Source organism: Octopus sinensis, linkage group LG7, assembly GCF_006345805.1.
Source record: "Octopus sinensis linkage group LG7, ASM634580v1, whole genome shotgun sequence".
NCBI lineage: Eukaryota > Metazoa > Mollusca > Cephalopoda > Octopoda > Octopodidae > Octopus > Octopus sinensis.
The window spans coordinates 84,013,231-84,037,392 of NC_043003.1; the positions used below are offsets into that span (position 1 = coordinate 84,013,231).

Below are 24,162 nucleotides of genomic sequence, written 5' to 3' on the forward strand. Positions count from 1 at the left end.
TTACATTTTTTTGAATTAATCCTGCATTATCTCATAGCTTGGCAATTTTGAAGATATAACAATTGTATATTTTTAGAGTAATACTCTTGGGTAGGTATGAGAGACTGAATCTGGATGGTTTTAACATAAAACAGGTACAATATTTGGGCCAGATATGGCCAGTTTAAATGCTAAAGGGTTAAAACCATATTTTATTAAGTAAGGCAAATTCTGTCCCTTTAAGGTAACACTCCAGAAAAATCATCTGGCTAATTGATAATACTTCATTCACCTATATACTGCAACTGTCACAACAGATATCATTGCTTTGGTGTCAATATATTATTTTTACATGATTTTGTGGAGGAATTGTAGTACCATGACCCTTTTTAGGGGCTTCTAAAATTGGTGGGAGGAAAGGAGAATGTTACCCTTAGTGAAATCACCTAGTCTGAATGCATGCAACAAAATAAATACTACTAAAGGGCTGTGTAGTGGTGATATTAATCTAGGTGGCAGACTGAATATAAATGGCCTTGATTCCTCTGAATTAGTAAGTTGCATACTTGCTCCATCCAGGAAATACTTGCTGTATCTATCTTGTCTCTTATACCATGTCACCCTTCTAGCTTAAGCCTCACTCTAACAACAAAACCCAATCCTTCCCACCCAGGTCATCAACACTGTATAATATTCCTTCTCTATTCATGTTGACTTGCAGCTAATTAAAGGAGCCTCAACTGTTTTAGAAATAGCAGCTAGATTAACTTCAAATCATATCATAACATCTGAAATAAGACCTACAGGATATTGTAGTCTGAAAGTAAACTACAATTGTGACCCAAAAGTGAATATGACTTGGTAATATGTACCATGCTTACACTAATTGTTTTAGGTGCCTATTTCTGTGAATAAACATAGAAACCATCTTGCCCTCCTCACCCTTGAACTAGCAGAATATTCAGAAAGTGAGAGGGAGCTGCACAGCACTGGGCAGGTACTCATTACAGCTGAGTGGCCTGGAGCATCATTAAATGCCCTAGTCAAGGGCACAACATGATACCTGCTCTAGGAATTGAACTTAAGGCTTTATAACCACGAACCTCATAAATCTAAACCAGTGGCCCCTAAACTTTTTCAAGATGCTACCCCCTTGGTAGTCAGGTCACATTCCTAGTGCTTCGCCCCACTCACCACCACAACATAGACTACTTACTGCAGCAAATTCAAAGCAGTATTTCACAAATAAAACTTTACCTATTTAATCCATTATTTTGGGGTTTTTAAAAGATCCTTTGCTCACTTTTAGCCACTTTGTCATTGCCCGACTTTTCTTCAATGTGCCCTTGGATCTTTCAACCACCCCCAGGGGGGTCGTCGTTACTGCTCACTGCTGGGAATCACTGTTCTAAACACTAGAACACATGCTCTCACCATGATGTAGTTCTATATACCCCTAAAATGACAAGAAAGACACAACTGGTATGCCTTTAATTATAGATAAAGACCCCAAACTTGATAGGCAATGTAGAAGCAGAGTATGATTCGATCCTACAAGCTCAATTATTCATTTGTTTATTAACTCAGTATTTTGGTGTTCCTTAAACGTAACTTCTACCCCTTCTTTGCTAGTTCCTGAATGTACCTCATTCAGTTCTTAAAAATACAGCTTGTGCATCAATTCTTAAAACGAATCCCATTAATCGGGTTTTAAAATGTACTCCTTCATAAGTTTTTTAAACCGTACCCAATTAATTCACTCTCAAAATGTAACTCTTTAATCAGTTTTTAAAATGTGACAATCTTAACCAATTCCTAAAATGGAACCCCTCCCTTAATCAGTTGCGAAACTGTATCCATTTTACTTAGTTCTTAAGTGGAACTCTTTCATTAGTTGAGTGTACCCTCTCCTTTTTTGTTCGTTTTTCAACGTGCACGCTCTTTCTTTAGTTTTTAATGAACACCACTATCTTTCGTTAGTTCTTACACGTTTCTTTCACCTTTCGTTCATTCTTAAATACACTGTCTACCTTTCATTCGTTACAATATCCCCTTTGCTAGTCGTTAAAACAACTCCTTCGTCAGTTCTTACAAATATTCCCTTTCTTACCTCTTGCAGTATTCACTTTGTTCTTAAATGTAATTCTCTCCTAATTCAGCCTTAAACGTACCCCTATCTTTCGTTCTAAAATACACCCCATTTTTTTGTTTTTAATTATGCTCCTCTTCATTAGTTCTTATAAGATTGATGCAGCTGGTGCTCATCCTGAATATCTGCAAACATCAGTCTGCAGGAAGGATGAGGGTGAAGATCTAGTCCGAATATCTGCAGCCGTGTGAACCCTGATAAAGGTGCGATAAAATGTAGTTCTCGTATATATATATATATATATATATATTATATATATATATACAAGAACGAACATAAAATCTTAATACCATGGAACATTGAGCTACCTCTCACAGACATTTAGACGTCAAAGGACTTCCTGTTACGAGATCACGACTATAAAATATCTTGTTTAGTTCGTCGTTTTCCGCTGCACGATATCTTGTTAAAGTCGTGGTTTCTACTTCACTGGAAATCGAAACTGGACCACCAGGAAAACGGACTCTCGTGTTCTCTTGTTCTCTAAATATTCAGTGTAGTAGTAGTAATGTATTGGTTCACATACATCTCGTGTATTTAAACTTGAGAGATACTTGAAGTTAGCGGTGGTGGTATGGTGGTGTGCGTGCGTGCGTGATGTGGTGAGGGAATGATCAAGCAACGACCATATTTAGAACATTTTTCTTTTTTTCTTTTTACTATTAAAAATTTTTTTCCCCTTTATTTTTGTTCCAAAAGCAGGATGGGGAAACAATTATTACTAATTTGGAAAGGCTTACAAATGTCCGTGACCCGAACATTTTTGAGCAATGTAAGAAAATGGTAAATGGGGAATTAAATTAGCGGAAAACAATTGTTACTCTCTCTCTCTCTCTCTCCCTATCTCTCTCTATCTCTCTCACACACACACACATTCACATACACACACACAGTATATGTCTGCGTTTCTTGGAATTAGCAAAAGGCCAAGTTTGTTAGGAAAGAGTATAAACGAGTGAATTGATCACAATGTGTGTGCGCGCGCGCGCGCGTGCACGTTTGTGTGTGTGCGTGTGCTTGTGTGCTTGTGTGTGTATGTGCGTGCGTGTTTGTGTATGTATGTATGTGGTAGTGCATGACAGATAAGGGACAGAAAAGTCATTTATTTTAGTTTTTGAATGTGGATTTGTACAGACACTTCTCGTTCGCAAATTTTGTCTTGGGAAAATATGTGCACATTCATGGGAGTAACCGTTGCTCAGTTTCTCAAAAGTTCGATTCCACCTTGAAAACCTTATGTGTACATCTTTATTTTACCTTTTCTTGTTCGTAAAATATGTGCACACACACAAGCGTGCAAGTTTGCAGGAACACTAGTCATAAGAAAAGTGTTGTGGTATATTGCAGAAACTAATTGACGTTTAGTTGCGTCTTGTGAACTGAGTTTCGCTTTTCAAAATGGGTGTTAAACTTAATTTTGTCTTTCACTTTAGCCATCACCGCCGAGCCCTTGAATATCTTTAACGGAATTTACTTTGCTATAAGCTTCCAGATCAGGTCTCTGGTTGTGGTTTGCTTTCAAAATATTTATTCGGGGTCAATGAAATATGTATCATTTACGTAGTACAGCAGTCGATTAAACAACCTGTTACAAACCTGCCCCCAGATCTATGCTATAATTAAAAACAGGTGCTTTGGGACAAATGCATACGTCATTAAGTTATTAGGAGATCAGGGAGACATTTCAAGTTAAGCTGTTACTTCTCCGCATTGAGAGATCACAGCCTAGAGAATTACGAATACGTGATTAAAATGTTGCAGACGAGAATCGTAAGATGAGCTAACCGGAAGAACACCTAGGGGTAGACCACGGACGAGATGGTCAGATAATATACATATTCTCAGTTGATCACAATTGGAATTCCAGTAGGAAAGTGCAATGACGGTTGCTTCTGATAGGACCCGATGGAAGCGTTGCTCGAGGGTTCTACTCCAATGATCCTCACAAGAATTTGAGGGTGGAAAAGGTGGATAGACAGATTAAGATACGGACAGTTTCAGCGTATTGGACATTGAAAATAAAGGTAGTAATGTATCAATGACCAAGCATTAGATGTACAAGGAAAGATTTTGATACTTAACGACGTATGTGATTGTCATAAAATCGTGTCTCAAAAATGTGTTTTATAGCTGTTAAGCTTTAAACAAAGAATCAGTTGTTTTTGTATCAACAAATGATCTAAGATCAAATTCTTTTGCCAAACAAGTTCAACTAAAGAATTTTTATTTCATTGATAGCAAACACAAACAAGAACCCCCCCCCCACCTGAACAGGAACTGAAGGCTGAAATATTCTTAAATTTAATTAAACAAACATGCCAACAAATGAATGTATTTCACATGTAGAATACACGGTGAGCACCTTATATAGTTGACGAGTTATTTCCTCTCGTGTTGGGTTGGTTTCACAACAGAAGTACGGACTTATATACATAAAATATACTGTACAAATAATATAATACATACACACACACACACACAGAGGCATACATATATAATACATACGTATATACTCACTCGCCGACACACCTACAAAACATCGTCCGTAAAAACAACTCAGCTGCCAAAAGATCTATGTGCGTGTATGCACATACATAGACGTATATATACAATTATACACTGACATGAACAGACATACAATCAAACAATCACATATATACACAAGAAAATGGAGACGCTCCTAGTGAGGTTTGCACAAAACCCATAGAATACTTTATCAGAACAGATCAAACAATCAATCGATATTTTTGATGATCGAACTTAGAAGCGAGGTTCACTCAGCTTTCCTCCCTCGCTATCTTTAAAACAGTCTCACACACCTAAATACGTACATACATAAACATGCATATACATATATATATACATACATAAACATGCATATACATATATATATATACATACATAAACATGCATATACATATATATATATACACATACATAAACATGCATATACATATATATATATACACATACATAAACATGCATATACATATATATATATACATACATAAACATGCATATACATATATATATACATAAACATGCATATACATATATATATATACATACATAAACATGCATATACATATATATATATATACATACATAAACATGCATATACATACATACATAAACATGCATATACATACATATATACATACATACATAAACATGCATATACATATATATATATATACATACATAAACATGCATATACATACATACATAAACATGCATATACATACATATATACATACATAAACATGCATATACATATATACATACATAAACATGCATATACATATATATACACACACACATGCATAAACGTATACGCACATATATACACACGCATACATACATGCGTACATAGACACATACAAAAAAGATGGAGAGGACCTCTACATCAGTATCATCCCTAACACCATAAGGCCTTCTTTCTCCAACACTTATCCCACAAACAAACATTACATTCTACTATTGATTGCTTTTATCAGAAGATACCTCGATTTTTTTAACGCTTTATATATATATATATATATATATATATATATATATATATATATATATATATATATATATAAACCTACTTCTCTGCTATTGATTAATATCTTTATGATAAGAAGATTCTGGAGAAAAAATAATAAACCTAAGACGTTTATGGTAAGAGGCACTTTGTAGCAGGAATGTGTGAGATTGTACTTGGCTATTTTGTAGTGTGTGTGTGGGGAGTAGTAGCGCGTACTTTATGTGCGTGTGAACTCTTAAACTGCTTTCACTTCAAAAAATCTTGGTCTAATAAATACATTTGCCTGTAAATATAGAATCAAACTTTCTAATGTGTGCGTAAAAACAAACAGAAACGAATTTATGCACGTACACTCTCACTTAACTGCGTATCTACACGCACATTACAGGCGCACAGAAGATCAATGGGAGAGAGATGGGCGACAGAGAAAGTCTGCTGTGCACAAGGTACATACCTAAGAGAGAGAAAGAGCGAGAGAGAGGGAGAGGGAATAGTTGAGATCAAGGTTCGATCGATAAATACATCGATGCGTATTATATAAAAATGAGCCAACAAAACTGACAAAACCGAAACATACACACATTGTTCGATATTTTGTTTCCCCAACACATTCGTCCAGAAGCTTATATTTCAAAATCTTTTATTGACTTGGTCAAAAGATAAAGGTCAACCACTATGACCATTTTTCAGAGCCCCCATAGCTTGGTGGGAAGAAGGTAGAAAGTTATTCTCGAACCAGAAACCAGACCCTGGGTGCATTTAGTAGACCTGGGCCCCTCCAAAAGACACCCGAGGACCACCAAGTGATGGTGTTAAGCCGGGAGACTAAATCTGCAACCCCAAAACATGAACGGTTCTTCTGTCGAGCTTTCAGCTAGTTTTCCTTTACCAAATTTCATTCACAAGATTTTAGTCTGATGTGGGAGGAGAAAAAACAAAACAAAAAAACCGCAAAAATATGTCTAAACTTCTGCACAGTGAGATTGCTCCTGAAATCACGCAGTTGCAAAGTGAACTTTTTAACTATACAGCCATGCCTGCTACAAGAACGACAGAAGATCCGTCAATAACAATTCTATTACTCATTGTTTTTTCCCCTTCCATATTATGGTAATTTGAAGACTATAACACGGTATAAATCTGAGGAAGGCCACGATGTTGTTAATGTTGATGATTATAATAATAATAATAATGGCAGTGGTAGTAGGAATGATGTAGTGGTTGATTTAAAGAAGCCTAAGTACCTCTCCCACTAATTACAGATGTCAATAAAGGAGCCACTTTGCGGTCGTTCAGCTCGCTAGAAAGAACAACAAAATCCTCTTAAAAAAGAACACGATAATTTCCCATACGTTGTTAGACAATTTTGGGATTGTTATAACTTCACAAAAGAACTATGCCTTGTATAATGTACTTCTATTATGCCAGAATAAAAGGCGTATTGACCACGAGCCAAAGAAAGAGCCTTCTCGTACTCTTACTAGAAATAGCGACCAAAATCCTTTAAATCATACCTTGTTGCTTTAAATAAAAAAAGATACATTGAACAATGTAATCCATGACATAAAGGCAGAGATGGTCACGGATGGATGGCTTGTGATCTCAAGTATGCTTTACTCAGGGTTAAACAGCAACCAACAATGTGCAGACTTATCTGTAAATCTACTTACGTAAATGCCTCAGAGAAACTTCAGGTCGCTTGGTTCTTCACACAAATGATTTTAGAAGAACACACAAATGAGTAACTTAGTTCAATTTTTTTACTGAAGTTTAGAGTAAGATAGACTTTATTATTGCTCGGTTGAATTATGAGGAATTGATCATTCACCTTGTTTCTATTTGGTTGACGTTTTTGAGCAACCGAAAAAACTAAATCTTTAGTTACAAGAAAAGAATACAAACATAAATTCATCGATTCTTTGAAACATTCCACGAGCAAGCCGAAAAACCGGAAGAGGAAGTTCTGTTCATAAAAGGAAAATGTTATGTTTGCGAAATTCTTGCTGGTGAATACCAAATACTTCCTACATTTACAAAAAATGAAGCTTTGTAGTAGTTGATTGTACTTGGAAAATAATTTCAGCTGATATTTTCAGGAATTTAGTGATGAAAATTTGAATGTAAGGTGGAACCTACTTAAATCGTCAGTTGAGAATGTTCTTGTTAATTGTCAAGATAAAATTTCTAGAGTTGGTTTGGATCTGGAGAGAAATCAATATAAGAATTTTGTCCATTGATTTGCCATTTCTACCGAAAATTTAAAAAAAGAGCTATACGTGAATTGTTTCCAAGAGCCATTTGCCTAAGATGTCCAATCGAGGCTTGCCGTTCAAGCTAATCAAGTAAAATTAAGAAAACGTGTCACTCTCACTGTTCAGTAGGCTTTATTGAAAGTCTAAGTTTGTTTATTAAGCATAAGAGGAAAAGAAAACGAACATTGAGAAACTTCTATTCCAGGAGTGTTGCTGGTAATTAAGACAAGAACAGGAGAGAATACCACCGTCAGATTGAGATGACTTTATTGACGAAATCGTCTCAATAGGTAATTACCATCTCCGTCAGACCTTTCAAAAGTAACTTCTGAATAAACCAAATTATCTATCGAGAAGTCAACTTTATCTTCCATCCTTCCGAGGTCGATAAGATAAAGCACACGTCGAGAACAGAGATATAATTGTCTTATATTGGTGTCACTTAGGTTTCTTTAAGCTTGAGACTACGAATCTTTTTTGTGTAGGCAACAGCTAAACCGTAGGATTCTTAGTGTGAAAAATCGACCCCGGCTGCTTTTGTCTTTAGCATTGAAAGACGTCATGATGGAACAGTTTTACATGTCCTTTCATTAGCGGAATATGAGAAGAGTCTGTTAAAGTGCCTGACTCGAATCTGTATTAGTAGCTATATTTATTTGAATAGCTGGGTATAGAGACGAGGCAAAATGTGAATCTGAGAAAAAGCTGTTGATATTACGTCGATAGAAAGTACAACAGAAAACTGTATGTTCACATACGTACGAAGTGTGTAAAAATCTAACGTTTCGAATCTTACTGTTTGTCCCAGATCGACAAATGGCTAGACAGGGAGACGAGTAGTTGCTGCCAGATAGGCAGACGGAAAGACAAAGACGGACACATATACAGATATTCAAACAGACAAACAGACGGATAGATAGATTTAGATTAATATGGTGGGAAAATTGTTGAATGCCATAGCTGACCTTTTCAAATATATTGACCTCATATCAGTGGACCAGCCTTGTGTGGAGTGACTAACCCAGTTGTTTGTCTAAATATTTTCCTTGTCATCGTCATCGTTGTTGTCAGTGAGGTTATTTTCAGCATTAAAAAGTGAAAAATAATGAAATGAGGATGAATACTTTCTATTCCGAGTTATTCAAATTACTGCTGTTGGGAACGATATTAAATTCCTGTGATTCTATATAATGATTATAATGTTCGCTGATTTCAGATAATGGGTTGCGGCCATGCTGGGGCCTCGCCTTGATGAGTTTTAATCAATTATATTCATCTTAGTATCAAGCTATTCGATAAATAGAGATCGACAAACTATTCTCGCCTGTGATTTATGTCACATTAGGGCTTTACCCATATAAATAAATACAACTGTGCACGCGCATTTGCACACACACACACACACACACACGAAATACACGACGGGTTTCTCTTGTTTGCCAATGTATTATTCCAGCTGAAGCATGATAGAAATACTGCGGAGCACTGGGATTGAAACCGGAATCACCTGGTTTCGAACAATGAGTATGTATATGTGTGTGTGTGTGTGTGTGTGTGTGTGGAACCTATGGTCAATACGTTTAGCTCTCAAACTCCACCAGGCTGCAATGAGCATCTCTGATAATCATTCGCTCCCACTCCATTTGTTGTTTTAGTTTCCCCTCTGCCAGCGTGACGAATGTGAAACCCGTTGCACTTCATTATACGTAAAGCGATAAGTAAAGCGTTAAGAAAGCAGAATAAAATTTCAAATACAAAAGACAAACTCTAGCTCGTTTCGAATGATTTAGAATGTAAATCTTGTAAACTGGAACAAATTCAACAGCTTCAAACGCAGAAGTGTTAATCGCAAATGTGTGTGTATGTGGATGGAAGCACTCCGTCGGTTACGACGATGAGGGTTCCGGTTGATCCGAATCAACGGAACAGCCTGCTCGTGAAATTAACGTGTAAGTGGCTGAGCACTCCACAGACACGTGTACCCTTGACGTAGTTCTCGGAGATATTCAGCGTGACACAGAGAGTGACAAGGCCGGCCCTTTGAAATACGGGTACAAGAGAAACAGGAAGTAAGAGTGAGAGAAAGTTGTGGTGAAGAAGTACAGCAGGGATCACCACCATCCCTGCCGGAGCCTCATGGAGCTTTAGGTGTGGGAATCGAAACCGCGATCCTACGACCGCGAGTCCGCTGCCCTAACCACTGTGTGTATGTAGTGTGTGTGTATATTTATTGTGTGTGGGGGATTAACGTCGCGCTCTTGTCTCACTTGGGGAAAAATTGGGTCGATTCAAGGGAAAACGTTTGGGCTTCGTGCGAGTGTTGTTAGCTTGGTAGCCCATTTAGGTCGTAGTAGCAAAACTGGAAGACTCGTTCTTGGTGAAATAACCTAACTGCTTAGGTAATGGTCTTTATGTAGTAATTATTAAGTTATTTACGGTGCAAACTTCAAAAAGTATAACCATGTTGTTTTTACATCAGCATACAATTTGACGAAAGGGAAATGAATAAAAGATTAAAAAGATATTCATACTATTTTTCGTAGCAGAAATATCATGTAAGTAAAGTGAAATAGCAGCTATGACTTGGAATCAATTCCTGGTTTCGATTTCCATTTGCTCGGATCTTATCCCTTTGAGACTCACTATTATAGGAATAACAAATAATTAGATGAAAACGAATTAGAGAAGATTTAAAAGAAAGAAAACAAAGAAATTGAAATAGAATAAGCAGGAATTGTAGGCATCATGCCAGAGGAGAATATTTTAAAATGAATCTTGTTTTATTTTATATATATATATATATATATATATATATATATATATATATATATATATTGCTATTTTGATAAGGTATCAAATTTGTCCCTATGTTGTCTGGAACCAACTGCGGAAACTAAATAAGTAGCATTTTATGTGCATCTATCTATCCATCTATGTTCATTCAAGAAGATCCTGTAGCTTACTGGAAGCATAATTAGTGGAAATATTTGCATAGGATTGTAATGAGAACCATCGCTATGCAGAAGAACAAGCAGAACAGTTTAATTCAACATTACGTTTTTGAGGAGCCAAATTGTAAAATGAGCATTTAAAAAATTTTTTTCGCATAAATATGTTTAAATATGGCGTCGAATTTGTAGAGTTATTAGCAGATTGGTATTTGTTCCAGCTCTCAGTGTTCCAAGTTCATATACTGCTTTGGTAAGATTTGTCTTTCGATAATTTAAGTACTGGTCTAAGGCGGCAGAATGTTAGAGCGTTGGCTGAGATATATTACTGTATTCGCTTCTGCTTTGTACATTCTGAGTTCAAATTCCACCTCCAGTGGCCAGAAAAAAAAATAAAGAAAGGATTCTTCAGAACCAGGCAAAAACGGTGATAGACTTGGCAAGTCTTGAAGCAAGTCTTCAAGTAATTAACCGATTACCAGTGTATTAACTAGTAAGAGAGAAGCAGGAGGACTTTCAAGTCCTGTGTATTGAAAAGAAGAGAACAGAAAGTGCTAAATAAATAAATAAATAAAAGCATTTAACTAATTTTGGCTCAAGACAGCAATTTTGAGGGGAGTAGGGTTAGTCCATTACATCGACCCTAGAACTTAACTGGTACTTTATTTTATCAACTCCAAAAGGATGAAAGGCAAAGTCGACCTCGGTGACATTTGAAGTCAACATAAAGAACAGGAAGAAATATCCACTCAGTATTTTGTCCGACATGCTTAACGATTCCACCAGCTAGCAAAAACTTTGTAATATTCAGAGAAAATATAAAGAGGCGCAGGAGTGGCTGTGTGGTAAGTAGCTTGCTAACCAACCACATGGTTCCGGGTTCAGTCCCACTGCGTGGCATCTTGGGCAAGTGTCTTCTGCTATAGCTCCGGGCCGACCAATGCCTTGTGAGTGGATTTGGTAGACAGAAACAGAAAGAAGCCTGTCGTATATATGTATATATGTGTGTGTGTGTATATGTTTGTGTGTCTGTGTTTGTCCCCCTAGCATTGCTTGACAATCGATGCTGGTGTGTTTACGTCCCCGTCACTTAGCGGTTCGGCAAAAGAGAATGATAAAATAAGTACTGGGCTTACAAAGAATAAGTCCCGGGGTCGATTTGCTCGACTAAAGGCGGTGCTCCAGCATGGCCGCAGTCAAATGACTGAAACAAGTAAAAGAGTAATAGAGAGAGACTCTTCTTATAAGAAATAACTCTTCATTGGAAACTATCTTTACTGAATAACACATCCCATCTGGGGTTTCCTTACCGGAAATTATACATTTGAAATTTCGTTTCTGTGATCCGGATGAAATAACAAAAAGTTTTGAAAAGTAATCATACAGTTTTCTATTTGATTAAATAAAGGCTGTTTTTGCACGTTAATTATGTTCTATCTATCTATCTATCTATCCCCCCACACACAGTATGTACAATCTTCTCTACATCACCAGCGGTTAATAAGTTGTGATTGTATGACCAGTAAAATGGCTTAATAAGTTACGGATGATGGGTTCTAAACAAAGTTGCACGCAGGGCCGGCACAAGGTACCGACAAATCGGGTAGTCACCCGGGGCGCCATGTGCTAGGGTGCGCCAAGGAGGGTGTGACAAAGACAAGGAAATTTCCACGACCGTCAGCTTGTATACGCCGATGTTCAGCTTGCTCGGAGCGTCAGCAACCCTATGGCTGGCCCTGGTTGCACGTTAAGTTCTACTAACACATACATGCATGCATGCATGCATGAGAGAGAGAGAGAGAGAGAGAGAGAGAGAGAGAGAAGAGAGAGAGAGAGAGAGAGAGAGAGAGAGAGAGGGTAGGGGAAGGAGAGAGAGAAAGAGAGTTGTGCAGTTCGTTTGTCTTTTATGTTTAGTCCCAGGTCGATCTTACTTTAGAAAGCCTATTCTAGCAGTGATCATTTCATTTTTCAGACGCCTATCCCATACTACGTTATCCAACTGTTCTTCTCTATTAAAACTGACAGTGTGTAACTTAATAGAGTTGGTTGCTACTTCTAGAATGTCGAAAACCTCACAAAGAGCAGTTGCTTCCCAACATTTCTTCACTCTAACACCTTTTTTTTATAACAAACTGAATGAGCCAGCATTTTTTGATAAGTCGAATCGCCAAGCTTCTTTAAATTTTTGGTAGCAGTCAAAAAGAGATAATTAATTTTGAAAATGCTTCTCGTAGATTCGGAGCACCGAATTTTAGAGCCGCTTGGGGCTGCTAGCAACTCCAGTTTTGAAGCATTGAATCATATTTACTTGTCGTTAGTGATGTGCGTGGAGGCGCAATGGCCCAGTGGTTAGGGCAGCGGACTCGCGGTTTCGATTCCCAGACCGGGCGTTGTGAGTGTTTATTGATTGAAAACACCTAAAGCTCCACGAGGCTCCGGCAGGGGATGGTGGTGATCCCTGCTGTACTCTTTCACCACAACTTTCTCTCACTCTTACTTCCTGTTTCTGTTGTACCTGTATTTCAAAGGGCCGGCCTTGTCACTATCTGTGTCACGCTGAATACCCCCGAGAACTACGCTAAGGGTACACATGTCTGTGGAGTGCTCAACCACTTACACGTTAATTTCACGAGCAGGCTGTTCCGTTGATTCGGATCAACCGGAACCCTCGTCGTCGTAACCGACGGAGTGCTTCCAGTGATGTGCATGGTTCTATAGTTCCACCGAGAAACCATGGTAACTACATGCTATAAGAGAGTTGGTGGATTAGTTAGAAAATTATAATTGTCTGAAGTTGAAAGCAAAATTTAATTAGCGATAAGTGAGATAAGACAGAAAAATAGTTACGCTTTATGATTGTTAACATGTGTAGCAGTAAGAAATAAGCATAGCTTTGCAAATGTTGAACAAATTAGTTCAGATTATAAAATGACTGATGTTTTTGAGAATAAATAATATGAGGAGCGGCTGTGTGGTAAGTAGCTTGCTAACCAACCACATGGTTCCGGGTTCAGTCCCACTGCGTGGCATCTTGGGCACGTGTCTTCTGCTATAGCTCCGGGCCGACCAATGTCTTGTGAGTGGATTTGGTAGACGGAAACTGAATGGAAGCCCGTCGTATATATATATATTTTTTTTTTTTGTGTATCTGTGTTTGTCTCCCTAGCATTGCTTGACAACCAATGCTGGTGTGCTTATGTCCCCGTTACTTAGCGGTTCGGCAAAAGAGTCCGATAGAATAAGTAATGGGCTTATAAAGAATAAGTCCCGGGGTTGAGTTGCTCGATTAAAGGCGGTGCTCCAGCATGGCCGCAGTCAAATGACTGAAACAAGTAAAAGAGTAAAAGAGAGTATAGGGTTTTGCAGCAGAAAACTAAGGTTTTCTTAGCCCATTTAAAATACATAATGTTTGAGGAAATAACCAGAAATATTTTCTTCCACTCAATCAAATTTAGATACCGCTCTATAAACAGTTAGTCTTATTCCTGAAAGAATTACTGTAGAAGATCTATCTCCCACGTTCTTTCTTAATTGAATAAAATTCTCTCCCGTAAGCTATTTGTTTTTCTTGGCTGTTTATCTTCTCTTTTCGAAATGAGTGCCTGTTGATGTACATGTTAGATATGTGAGATATCAAGTACATATACTAATCCAGGGAACTAATCAAAGAGTAAATCATAGGAAAAATGTCACAGGAGGACTTCAAAATATGACTGGTATAATGCTATTCATATACTGAATAAAATGTACGTATAATTATAAAAAGACGTCAATCATTGCGTACAAGTCATATATATATATATATATATATATGTATATTCTCAGTTATAAAAAGCAAATTAAAATATTTAAGTACCTTTGATATCGTTTGTGTTATCTAAAAGAAATGTGATATTTTTTCCTGGGCAAAACTGCTTTTTATTTAACCCATAACTATTTATACTCACTCGACATACAGTTAATCGCTCTAAGTATGTGATTATGTCATACAAAAGAATAGATTTCTCAACAAGGTTGGTTTGTTTTAGATATACTGCATGAAGTGTAGTAGATCATCCACCAATCAAAAGCTGGCGTATCACCACTAAATGTTAATGATATATATGCTCTTCTATTTAGACTTAAAATGATAGCTTAGCTAAAATAGTGGTATTTTACCTTAGATATATACGAGATATGCTTATATGTTAAAGTCAACTACAAAACGTTTGGCCCAAAATAAATGTGTTTCTTAGATACTTAGGCACTTGATTATAAGTATGGTCAAACAGATAGACATATTTAATAAATGTCATTTAAATATAGATATTACCCATAGTGAATCCCTCAATGAAAAGCTCTTGGGTAAAAAAAATACTGCTGTGGCATATTCAGCGTATAAAATAAGCAGTAGGTCATTCAGTAAAATAAGCACCCGGCTCTCCTTTTCCACAGTCATTAAAAAAATCCCGATAAAAGCAAAAGAAAAAAATCCACTACATGATCATCATCATTGTTCGACCGTGGTCGAGACAATGGAATTTACCATGCTACGCCAGACTTCACGGTCCATCATGGCATTACGGAGGTCCTGTTGCTGGATGCCTGTATCCCTGGAGATTACATCAGGGTAGGAGAGTGTGCGCCCTCTGGTATTGCGAGTAGTTGGCTTCCAGAGGAGAAGAGTAGAAATTACTTCTTTTTCAGCTCTACAGCAATGTCCAGCAAACTGGACTCTCCTACCTTTCACAAGAGATGACACAGGTGGTAGTTTCCCATATATTTGCATTTTGGTTGGATGGCGCTTCCACGAGAGATTTTGAGCTCTCATAAGGAGGCGAGTGTAGGTTCCATCCAACCGCCTCTCAAGCTTCTTTGATAACGTCCAGGTTTCTGAGCCATATAGTAGAATTGGTTCGACTGTGGCTTTGAAGATTTCAAGTTTGAAGTCTCTACTTAGATTTGATGACCAGATCTTACAATGAAAGAAACGAACCAATAAGGGTATCATCACGCAATAATTCAACCTGTTAGAAATAGTAGTTAATCTATCTTGGATTACTCTCCCGTCTTAATGGACACGGTGAATAACGTAGAGCTTGATATTTAAAAAAGGGATGGAGGGCAAAATGGTCATGGTTAGAATGTATTTGATCACTTCTCTGCTTCACCATGACCTGCTGATCTGAACATTAAAACAAAAATGATAAGAAAAAGGAGAGATATACATACAAGGATGGTTCGTCCATGACTTTGCGACATTTGGTGACTCCATAGAGCAAACTGCCTGTTAAGCCGCCAAGTCCGAGTAGTAATATAATCCAAGCAATGAGGGACGCGCAGGGAACATGTGACAGACATGTTAAGAACTTGTCACAGCAGTTCTCTTTGCGGGCTGCAACGAAAACCAGAAAATTATTGTTAATATTATGATTAAATATTAATTTTACTTCATTAAAATTCACAATAATATTTTGATGATCAGATTTCGAAGAAAATTTCATATTTTTTTAAAAATGAGTCTTAAATAATTACAATTTGAAGACGGTCAAAAACTCTCTATGACATGTGTATGTGTGCGTGTGTGCGCGCGCGAACACCGGAAAATGTCATTCTGTCCGTCTTCTTGGACCACAGCCAGCGCTTGTAGGCCACACGATCATGTATGCTAGTACGAAGTTCAGAGTCCTGATTTTTTCCGATTGACTGTATGTGTGTGTGTGAAATTGGATTTTACTATTCTGAATGTAAAAGAAAATAAGATACTGCATGTTGAAATATTAGGGTCTCATATAGACTTAGTTTTAGAAGAGTAATGTGGAAGACAGTAAGTGTCCATGCATTTATTGAAAACATGAGCAACAGAAAGAAAATCTTTTTATAGAGAGAAACAAAAAAATATGAGTAAAAGCTGATGTTTTATGTTGTACGAAAGAATGAAATTTTTCGTGTATGATTTTCCGTAGAAGTATTACTGAAAGTTATGATTTAAGACTAGAAATTTTAAAAAGCAGAATGCATAAAACTGACAATTCTGGTTTGTTAGTATTGACGAAGATAACCAAATCGAACCGAGCCTCCTGATAATACTAAAAATGTTACAGTAACATCAGCCATCACAAAACTCATTGTATGTAGAAAGCTGGAATCTATTCCATCTCAATCACAGATTTTTAAAAATTAATTTTTTGTTTTTTAATTAAACAGTTCGAAACTTTAAATACTGGTAGAATTTCTCACGTAGAACGCGGTTTACTCTGAACATTTTTGACAAAATTTCTTATTTTAGAAGTTATTTCGTGTTAAAGTTGTATTTGGGTAATTTCAACCAATCAACGACGTGTATTCAGTTGAAACCTCCTGCTGTTTGCGATAGTAATCGAAGAGGAACAACTTCTGGCCCATGTCTACTAAATGTCACCACTCTATTCGAAGAATCAACACCATAGAGCAACAAATCCGCAGCTAGCTTTTTTGTTGTTGACGTGTATGTAGTTTCAAAATGGCTTATTTTACAACTATGAGATGTATTGTTATTGTTATGATTTTATCTTACTATAATCAACAACAATCACATTTCGTCAATATAAAAGTCTTTATTAGATAAAAAAATAACTTTATCAAAACATGAAGGTAAAACAAAACAAATAGCAGCTTATACACCGGAAAATACGGTAATTGTAGTGGCAGTGACAAGTTCGCTCGCTGGTTGCTAGTGTAGAAAGGAGGGGAAGAGTAAGGAATGCACGGTGCTGACTAGAAAGGATGAAGGTGACATCGTCTTCGCTCGCCGTACGAATAGAACAGAGTGGTGACGTTTAGTAGAGATGACCCGGATCATTCAATATTTTCCAGTAGAGTCCATTTTTCTTTCAGAAAGAAAAGTTTGACAATGACGTCAACGTTTTTGTTTCAGTTGCCTTCTTCAGACAACAAAGATGAAATGAAATAACTGTTAATCTTTCTCACGTCTCTGTGTTGATGCCATAGGAAATTTTAGAAATTTTTGAGAGTGAAATGATTCTTTTTCAGGATATCACGAAGCACACTTCGTTGATTGGTTGAAATTACCCAAATACGACAACTTTAACACGAAGTCATTAAACAATCTGTGTCTGAGATGGAATAGATCCAGAAAGCGGTTCTCGTTGATAATTATTAGACAATGCATTGCTGCACACATACACGCACACACAACTATAGCTACCCTTTATATTGATCGAGTTTTTTGCAGTTCAGTATTTTTTTTTTTCAAGTGGTGGATTTTCTGATAAATACTACAATTGAAAACTCTCTTCCAATCGCGCTGTTTGTCGTTTCGAAAGAAACGAAGATATTTATACGCGAATAAATTACAATGAAATAAGTTTGCCGTAAGAAGACAAGAAATTTAAGGTTAGGAGCAGGGCACTTCGTTATTGCGAGATGAAATACTATATGTAAACATCTAATCTCCCTTCGGTGAAGAGCCCTATCCGATAGCTTTCATTTCTCTTCTTCGCGACAAAACTTAATTTCTTTCCCTTTGCAAACTGATTCTTCTTAGTCACTCGTTCTTTTTTTTCAGATTCTATTTCAGTCTACAATTAAACCACTCCTTCCATGAAATTTTATTGATATTCATGTTTCAAATATTCTATTGCCTAAAACGTTTTCAATTAAAGTAGTGTTATATTAATGTAGATGTTTTCGATCTAGTTTGGATTCTTTGGAATCAAATTTGATGGCAAGAATCCAAACCAGATCGAAAACACACACACACATATATATATATATATATATATATATACAATTAATTCGTTAGCACGCCGGGCGAAATGCTTAGCAGTATTTCATCTGCCGTTACGTTCTGAGTTCGAATTCCGCCGAGGTCGACTTTGCCCTTCATCATTTCGGGGTCGATTAAATAAGTACCAGTTATGCACTGAGGTCGATGTAATCGACTTAATCCCTTTGTATGTCCTTGTTTGTCCTCTCTATGTTTAGCTCCTCGTGGGCAATAAAGAAATATATGTAATTAATAACAAACCGAGCTGGCTGGCTGGATCGTTAGCACACCAGAAAAAAAAATACTTAGCGGCATTTCGTCCGTCTACACGTTCCGAGTTCAAATTTCACCGTGGTCGACTTTGTCTTCATACTTTCGGGGTCGGTAAAATAAGTGCCAGTTGAGCTCAGGGGCCGATGTAATCGATTTACCCCAGCCCGAACTTATTGGCCTGTGCCAAAATTTGAAATCAATATATGCAATTAATTACTTTACTGAAAAAAGCCTAACTTTGTATATTTCTCTCTCGTGATTCTTTCTTAACGAAAGGATCAGGAAGATTTTTCTCTCCCTCACCCTTATGTCGTTTCAAATGAATTCGTTTACTAATTTGTGGCCAAGTTGATGGATTATCCCTTGAGGAAAAAAATATATATACTTGAAGTTGAGCTATTAGAGGGAAAGATGATCTGAACTCGTACATACCGAAGCTATATAGTCAAATAATTAAAGAAGGCTTGGAAGATTAATCTGTTAAAAAATGTACTAATTTCTGCCAGTAGAGCTGACCTAGCAGATAGGTGATAACCTAACTTTAACAAATAAGCTTTTTAATGCTGGATGTTGAAATATTAGATTGAAGACTGATTTGAGCCAAATTCTGAAGCTAATATATTCCAAAGAAATCTTAGCAGACTCATCTATTTGAACATTTACCAAAATAATTAATTGCTTTCCTAGGCGGAAGTATATTTCTTTTCAGTGGAGATATGAAACTTCCTTTCAGGAAGGAAACAAAGAAACAAAACTGGAAGAAAAAAAAAACAAACAAACATAAAACCCTAAGTATTTGGAACTTCGATGTAATTGGGTCCATTAAATAAATAAATAAATAAATAAAAGTCTTGTCTCTATAGTTACAGCTGTGCACGCGTATTTCTATTCTGAACTCTAAATTAGCAAAGATTTTAATGTGAATGATATCAGATGTGAAAGCCACCAATTTGAGACAGTAAAAGATAAACAGGACTGGTAAAGTTTAAACCATGTATCCATCGTTTGCCAGTCGATTATGTTATCGCTTATTACACTTCAAACAAATGTATCTGCCACTCAGCACTCTTCGCTTTTACAATTTCAGCTTTATTCTTTTAACTCTACCATTTTAATTCATCAGTCACAAATTACTAGCAGTGTAGTTTATTCTACAAATGTCTCGAATTGCCAGGTGCGTCACACAAGTTCGATATTTTCTTTTATTCGCTTATCTCAGTCATTGGACTGCAGCCATGCTGGGGCACCGCCTTGGAACCGCCTTGGAGGGTTTAGTTGAACGAATCGATCCCAGTACTTACTTTTAAGCGTGGCACTTATTCTGCCGGTTCTCTTTGCCGATCCGATAAGTTATGGGGACTTAAACCAATGCCGGTTATCAAACTGTGGTGGGACACATAAACACACACACGCATACGCGACGGGCTTCTTTCAGTTTCTGTCTACCAGAGTATGGTTGGTCAGGGCTACAGAAGATACTTGCACAAGGTTTCACGCAATGGGACTGAATCCTGATCCATGTGACTGGAAAGTAAACTTCTTGCCAGACGACCAATAATAATCCTTTACAGAAAAAATGTATCGTATTCAATGCTTTATAGAGTATAACTGCATTTCAGCAAAATGCTGTAAAAATTACATAATACTTGTGGAAATATATTATCTTGCACCTCACCTCATCAGTGTTCCGCAATGAATACTATGACAGATGTTGAAAACACTAAATATATACCACACAAATCCATGCCACACAATATAGCAAGAGTAAAAAAAAAAAAACTACCATGGATGTACGAACCTATTGATGATGAAGGTTGAGGAATAATTACCATCAACTCCTTCAAATTTATGGCGTTATCCTACTGTTATATATTTTAAGGTTTGCAGAGTGAAAAATAAAGGCAACAGCAAACCACCGCAAGAGGATTTGTTAGTGTTAGTGGTGGGTAGAAATATAAACTTTGAAATAAAATACGAGACACCCCGAGTTCAATATTGTAGTACACAGTTCATAATATTAGTGTTTCTATCATATTCGTTGACCTTGATTATTATAACAGAACATGAAAATATCAAATTATCAAATTTGTAAGTGGATTTAAGAACGCGTGACATTCGAACAAGCAAGCAAAAAAGAGACACAGAGAGGAAAGTTCTTTCCCAAAAAACCCAGTTGTAGTTGTGGTGGTATCTTAAATTCAGAGGGGACGAAAGGGGTCTAAAAAAAGAAAACGACTAAAAGGAAGAAAATGTACGCATATCTGAATGATTAATATTAGAATTCACAAATTGGAAAACATCCACTCTGATTAATTAAAACATTTTCCGAAAAAAAAAAAAGAAAAAAAAAGAGAAAACCCCGAAACATAAAAATTACTTGTCACAAACAACAAAATAACAAGGAAAATGTATCCATAATCTTTTTAATCTCTAAAGTATGTGTAGTTTCGACGTTGTAGTTCTTTTTGATAACATTCTCAATATCCAAATGTCCTATGAATATATTAAGCTGGTGGAACTGATAGCAGTTTCGTCCGCCTTTACGTTTTGAGTTCAAATACTGCCGAGGTCGACTTTGCTTTTTATCTTTTCGGGGTCGATAAAATAAGTACCAGTTGAGCACTGGGTCAATGTAATCGGCTTACACACCTCTGAAACTGCTGGCTTTGTGACAAAATTTGAAACCAGTATATAAACGCCTATTTTATTCTTTCACAGGCTGCAATTTTAACTGTCCCAAGTAGAATTAGATAATGACGTCAACATTTTTGTTTCAGTTGCCTTCTTCAGACAACAAAGATGAAATGAAATAACTATGTGTTGATGCCATAGGAAATTTTAGAAACTTTCGAGAGAACGTGAAATAATTCCACGAAGCACGCATAAATCCTTTTGGATAAAAATAAAAATGTAGAAGGTTGCTTTCAAGATATTCCAAATATATATATTACTCTTGTACTCAACTATGACTCCACTGCATTGTATAGCAGATACAGCTGTAAGCTAATCAAGTTCCCCTTAGCCATTTCATTTTCATTATATATATAAAATCATTGTTTATTATTCTATTAATTTACCCAGCCTAGAACTCGTTATCATTGCCACCACTATGGCATACTACCACCATCACCAACACTACAGATAAGTCTAACTCGTCTTTTGTTACAGTAATGAATTTTAAGTGTTCTCTGACGAGGAAACAATTTTATTCCCTTCCCTATCTACCTCTACCCCTTCCATCTCATCTAAATATCTGCGCAGCCTCTCCCAATCTGTATATCTACTGCCACTTCTCTCTATTCGCTATTTGTATATATTTATTTATATTTTCACCTCGCTCTCTCAGTATCAACCTCTGTCACATCACTCTCTTATTTCATCCCATCTCATATCATCTCAAGGGATACCGCCACACTCTTTCCAGTTTCCGGCCAGCTTCAACCTAACCTCTTGTCTTAATTAAGGCAGGCAGAGATATCACTCATAAACCCGCCTTTACCCAACTTCCACTCACCTATCTGCCAAATCACCACCCCACCACTAAATATTTACCCCTTATCTTCATCCTATTCCTAATATACTTTCACACTACACTTCCCTATCACTAACCAACAACAGGAATAGCAATTGATTGTTGCAAATAAGCCAGTTTTCCAGACATTTATCTTAAGAATATTTCCTGCCGCAGCCACATATACATACATACCCCTATTGTTTTATTCCATCTCATTGACGATTCCCGTCTGTAGTTTTAGCTTAGCCCCAGTTAGCCTAATCCAGCAGAACAACGATCAAAGGCGTAACTGTGACCATTAAAATCTTTTCAAACAGAGTAGCTAGGCCATCATATAGTATGCCGTTCCTTTATACATTTTTAAGACGGTAGGATGTGTTTTTAGGAAGATTTGGCTACTATTTCTACCACGCTGAGTGACTACATAGAAGATTCTCGTTGATTTACTGTTTCTACTTACCGTAAGATCGACCCTGATCGAGAGCTTTTATAATCAAATGCGTCCCGTCCGTTGACAATTTTATTATTATTATATATATAAAGGGTAAAGACCCCCTTCGGTCATGAGTGACCATGGGTTTGCACCTAGAGAGTTACCCTCTGAGGCACAAGTCTGGGCAAGGTTGTTTTATGGAAGACCAGTAGTCGCCCATGCATACCGGCCTCCCCTCTCCACGCCACCAGTGTTATCCAAGGGAAAGACAAAGGTCGATACAGCTTGGCACCTGTGACGTCGCAACTCATTTCTACAGCTGAGTGAACTGGAGCAACGTGAAATAAAGTGTCTTGCTCAAGAACATATATATATATATATATATATATATATAGTGCTACTTAAGCGTGCTGTCAATCGCAATATCCACAGTCTATATTGTAAAATAACTTGATCTGGGTTAGGATTAAGGTTAGGGTTAGAATTAGGGTTAGAGTTGAATTAGATTGTATGCTAAAGTATAAATACCCAGGGAGACTGCACGCCATTACCAAAATTTGTTTCAAAGTTTATTTAAGAACAGATTGATACAAGGCAATGAGAATGCCTTTATGCGGTCGTCTGCAGTCTAGAAATAGCAATCAAATCTCCTCCAAATTACATATTCCCGTGTTAAAGAAAAAGCAACACCACACATTGCATAATTTAATCGTGGGTCTAATTGCTTCAGAGTTGATCTAGAGTTAAATAACAACAGAGATAGATACATCTTAATTTAGCACCATCAGTTACATCAGCATTTAGCAACTGTTTTCATGTCTAACGGGTTAAGTATGGTAATCATACAAGCAGCAACCACCCGTATCACCCACATGCCGTCTCATAAATAATTTCGACTAATATTTCGTAATTAGCACAATTCCTTTTTTACTTTGTCAGGTGTGCATCATAAATTCAACGCAAGTTAGTAGAAGTCTCTGTATACAGTCGGGAATGAGGGCACGGCGCATGTATCCGCATCACCCGTGTTATATATAAGTGAGATAGGGGGGGGGAATAAGACAGGGTGAGGTAAGAGGAAAAGAGATAAAAGACATATATATATATATATATATATAGTGCTACTTAAGCGTGCTGTCAATCGCAATATCCACAGTCTATATTGTAAAATAACTTGATCTGGGTTAGGATTAAGGTTTGGGTTAGGGTTAGAATTAGGGTTAGAGTTGAATTAGATTGTATGCTAAAGTATAAATACCCAGGGAGACTGCACGCCATTACCAAAATTTGTTTCAAAGTTTATTTAAGAACAGATTGATACAAGGCAATGAGAATGCC

The 24,162-nt window shown here is 36.9% G+C and overlaps 1 protein-coding gene across 11 annotated transcripts in view; it reads right to left on the reverse strand.

Annotated features, from left to right (window-relative positions):
* Positions 1-24,162, reverse strand: part of LOC115214044 — a 653,508-nt gene that overhangs the window by 39,473 nt on the left and 589,873 nt on the right. For all 11 annotated transcript variants that reach the window (XM_029783073.2, XM_029783076.2, XM_029783074.2 and 8 more), the window contains one exon: positions 16,069-16,231. In XM_029783073.2, the coding sequence (XP_029638933.1) occupies positions 16,069-16,231 (163 nt within the window). The remainder of the gene's footprint in view (positions 1-16,068; positions 16,232-24,162) is intronic.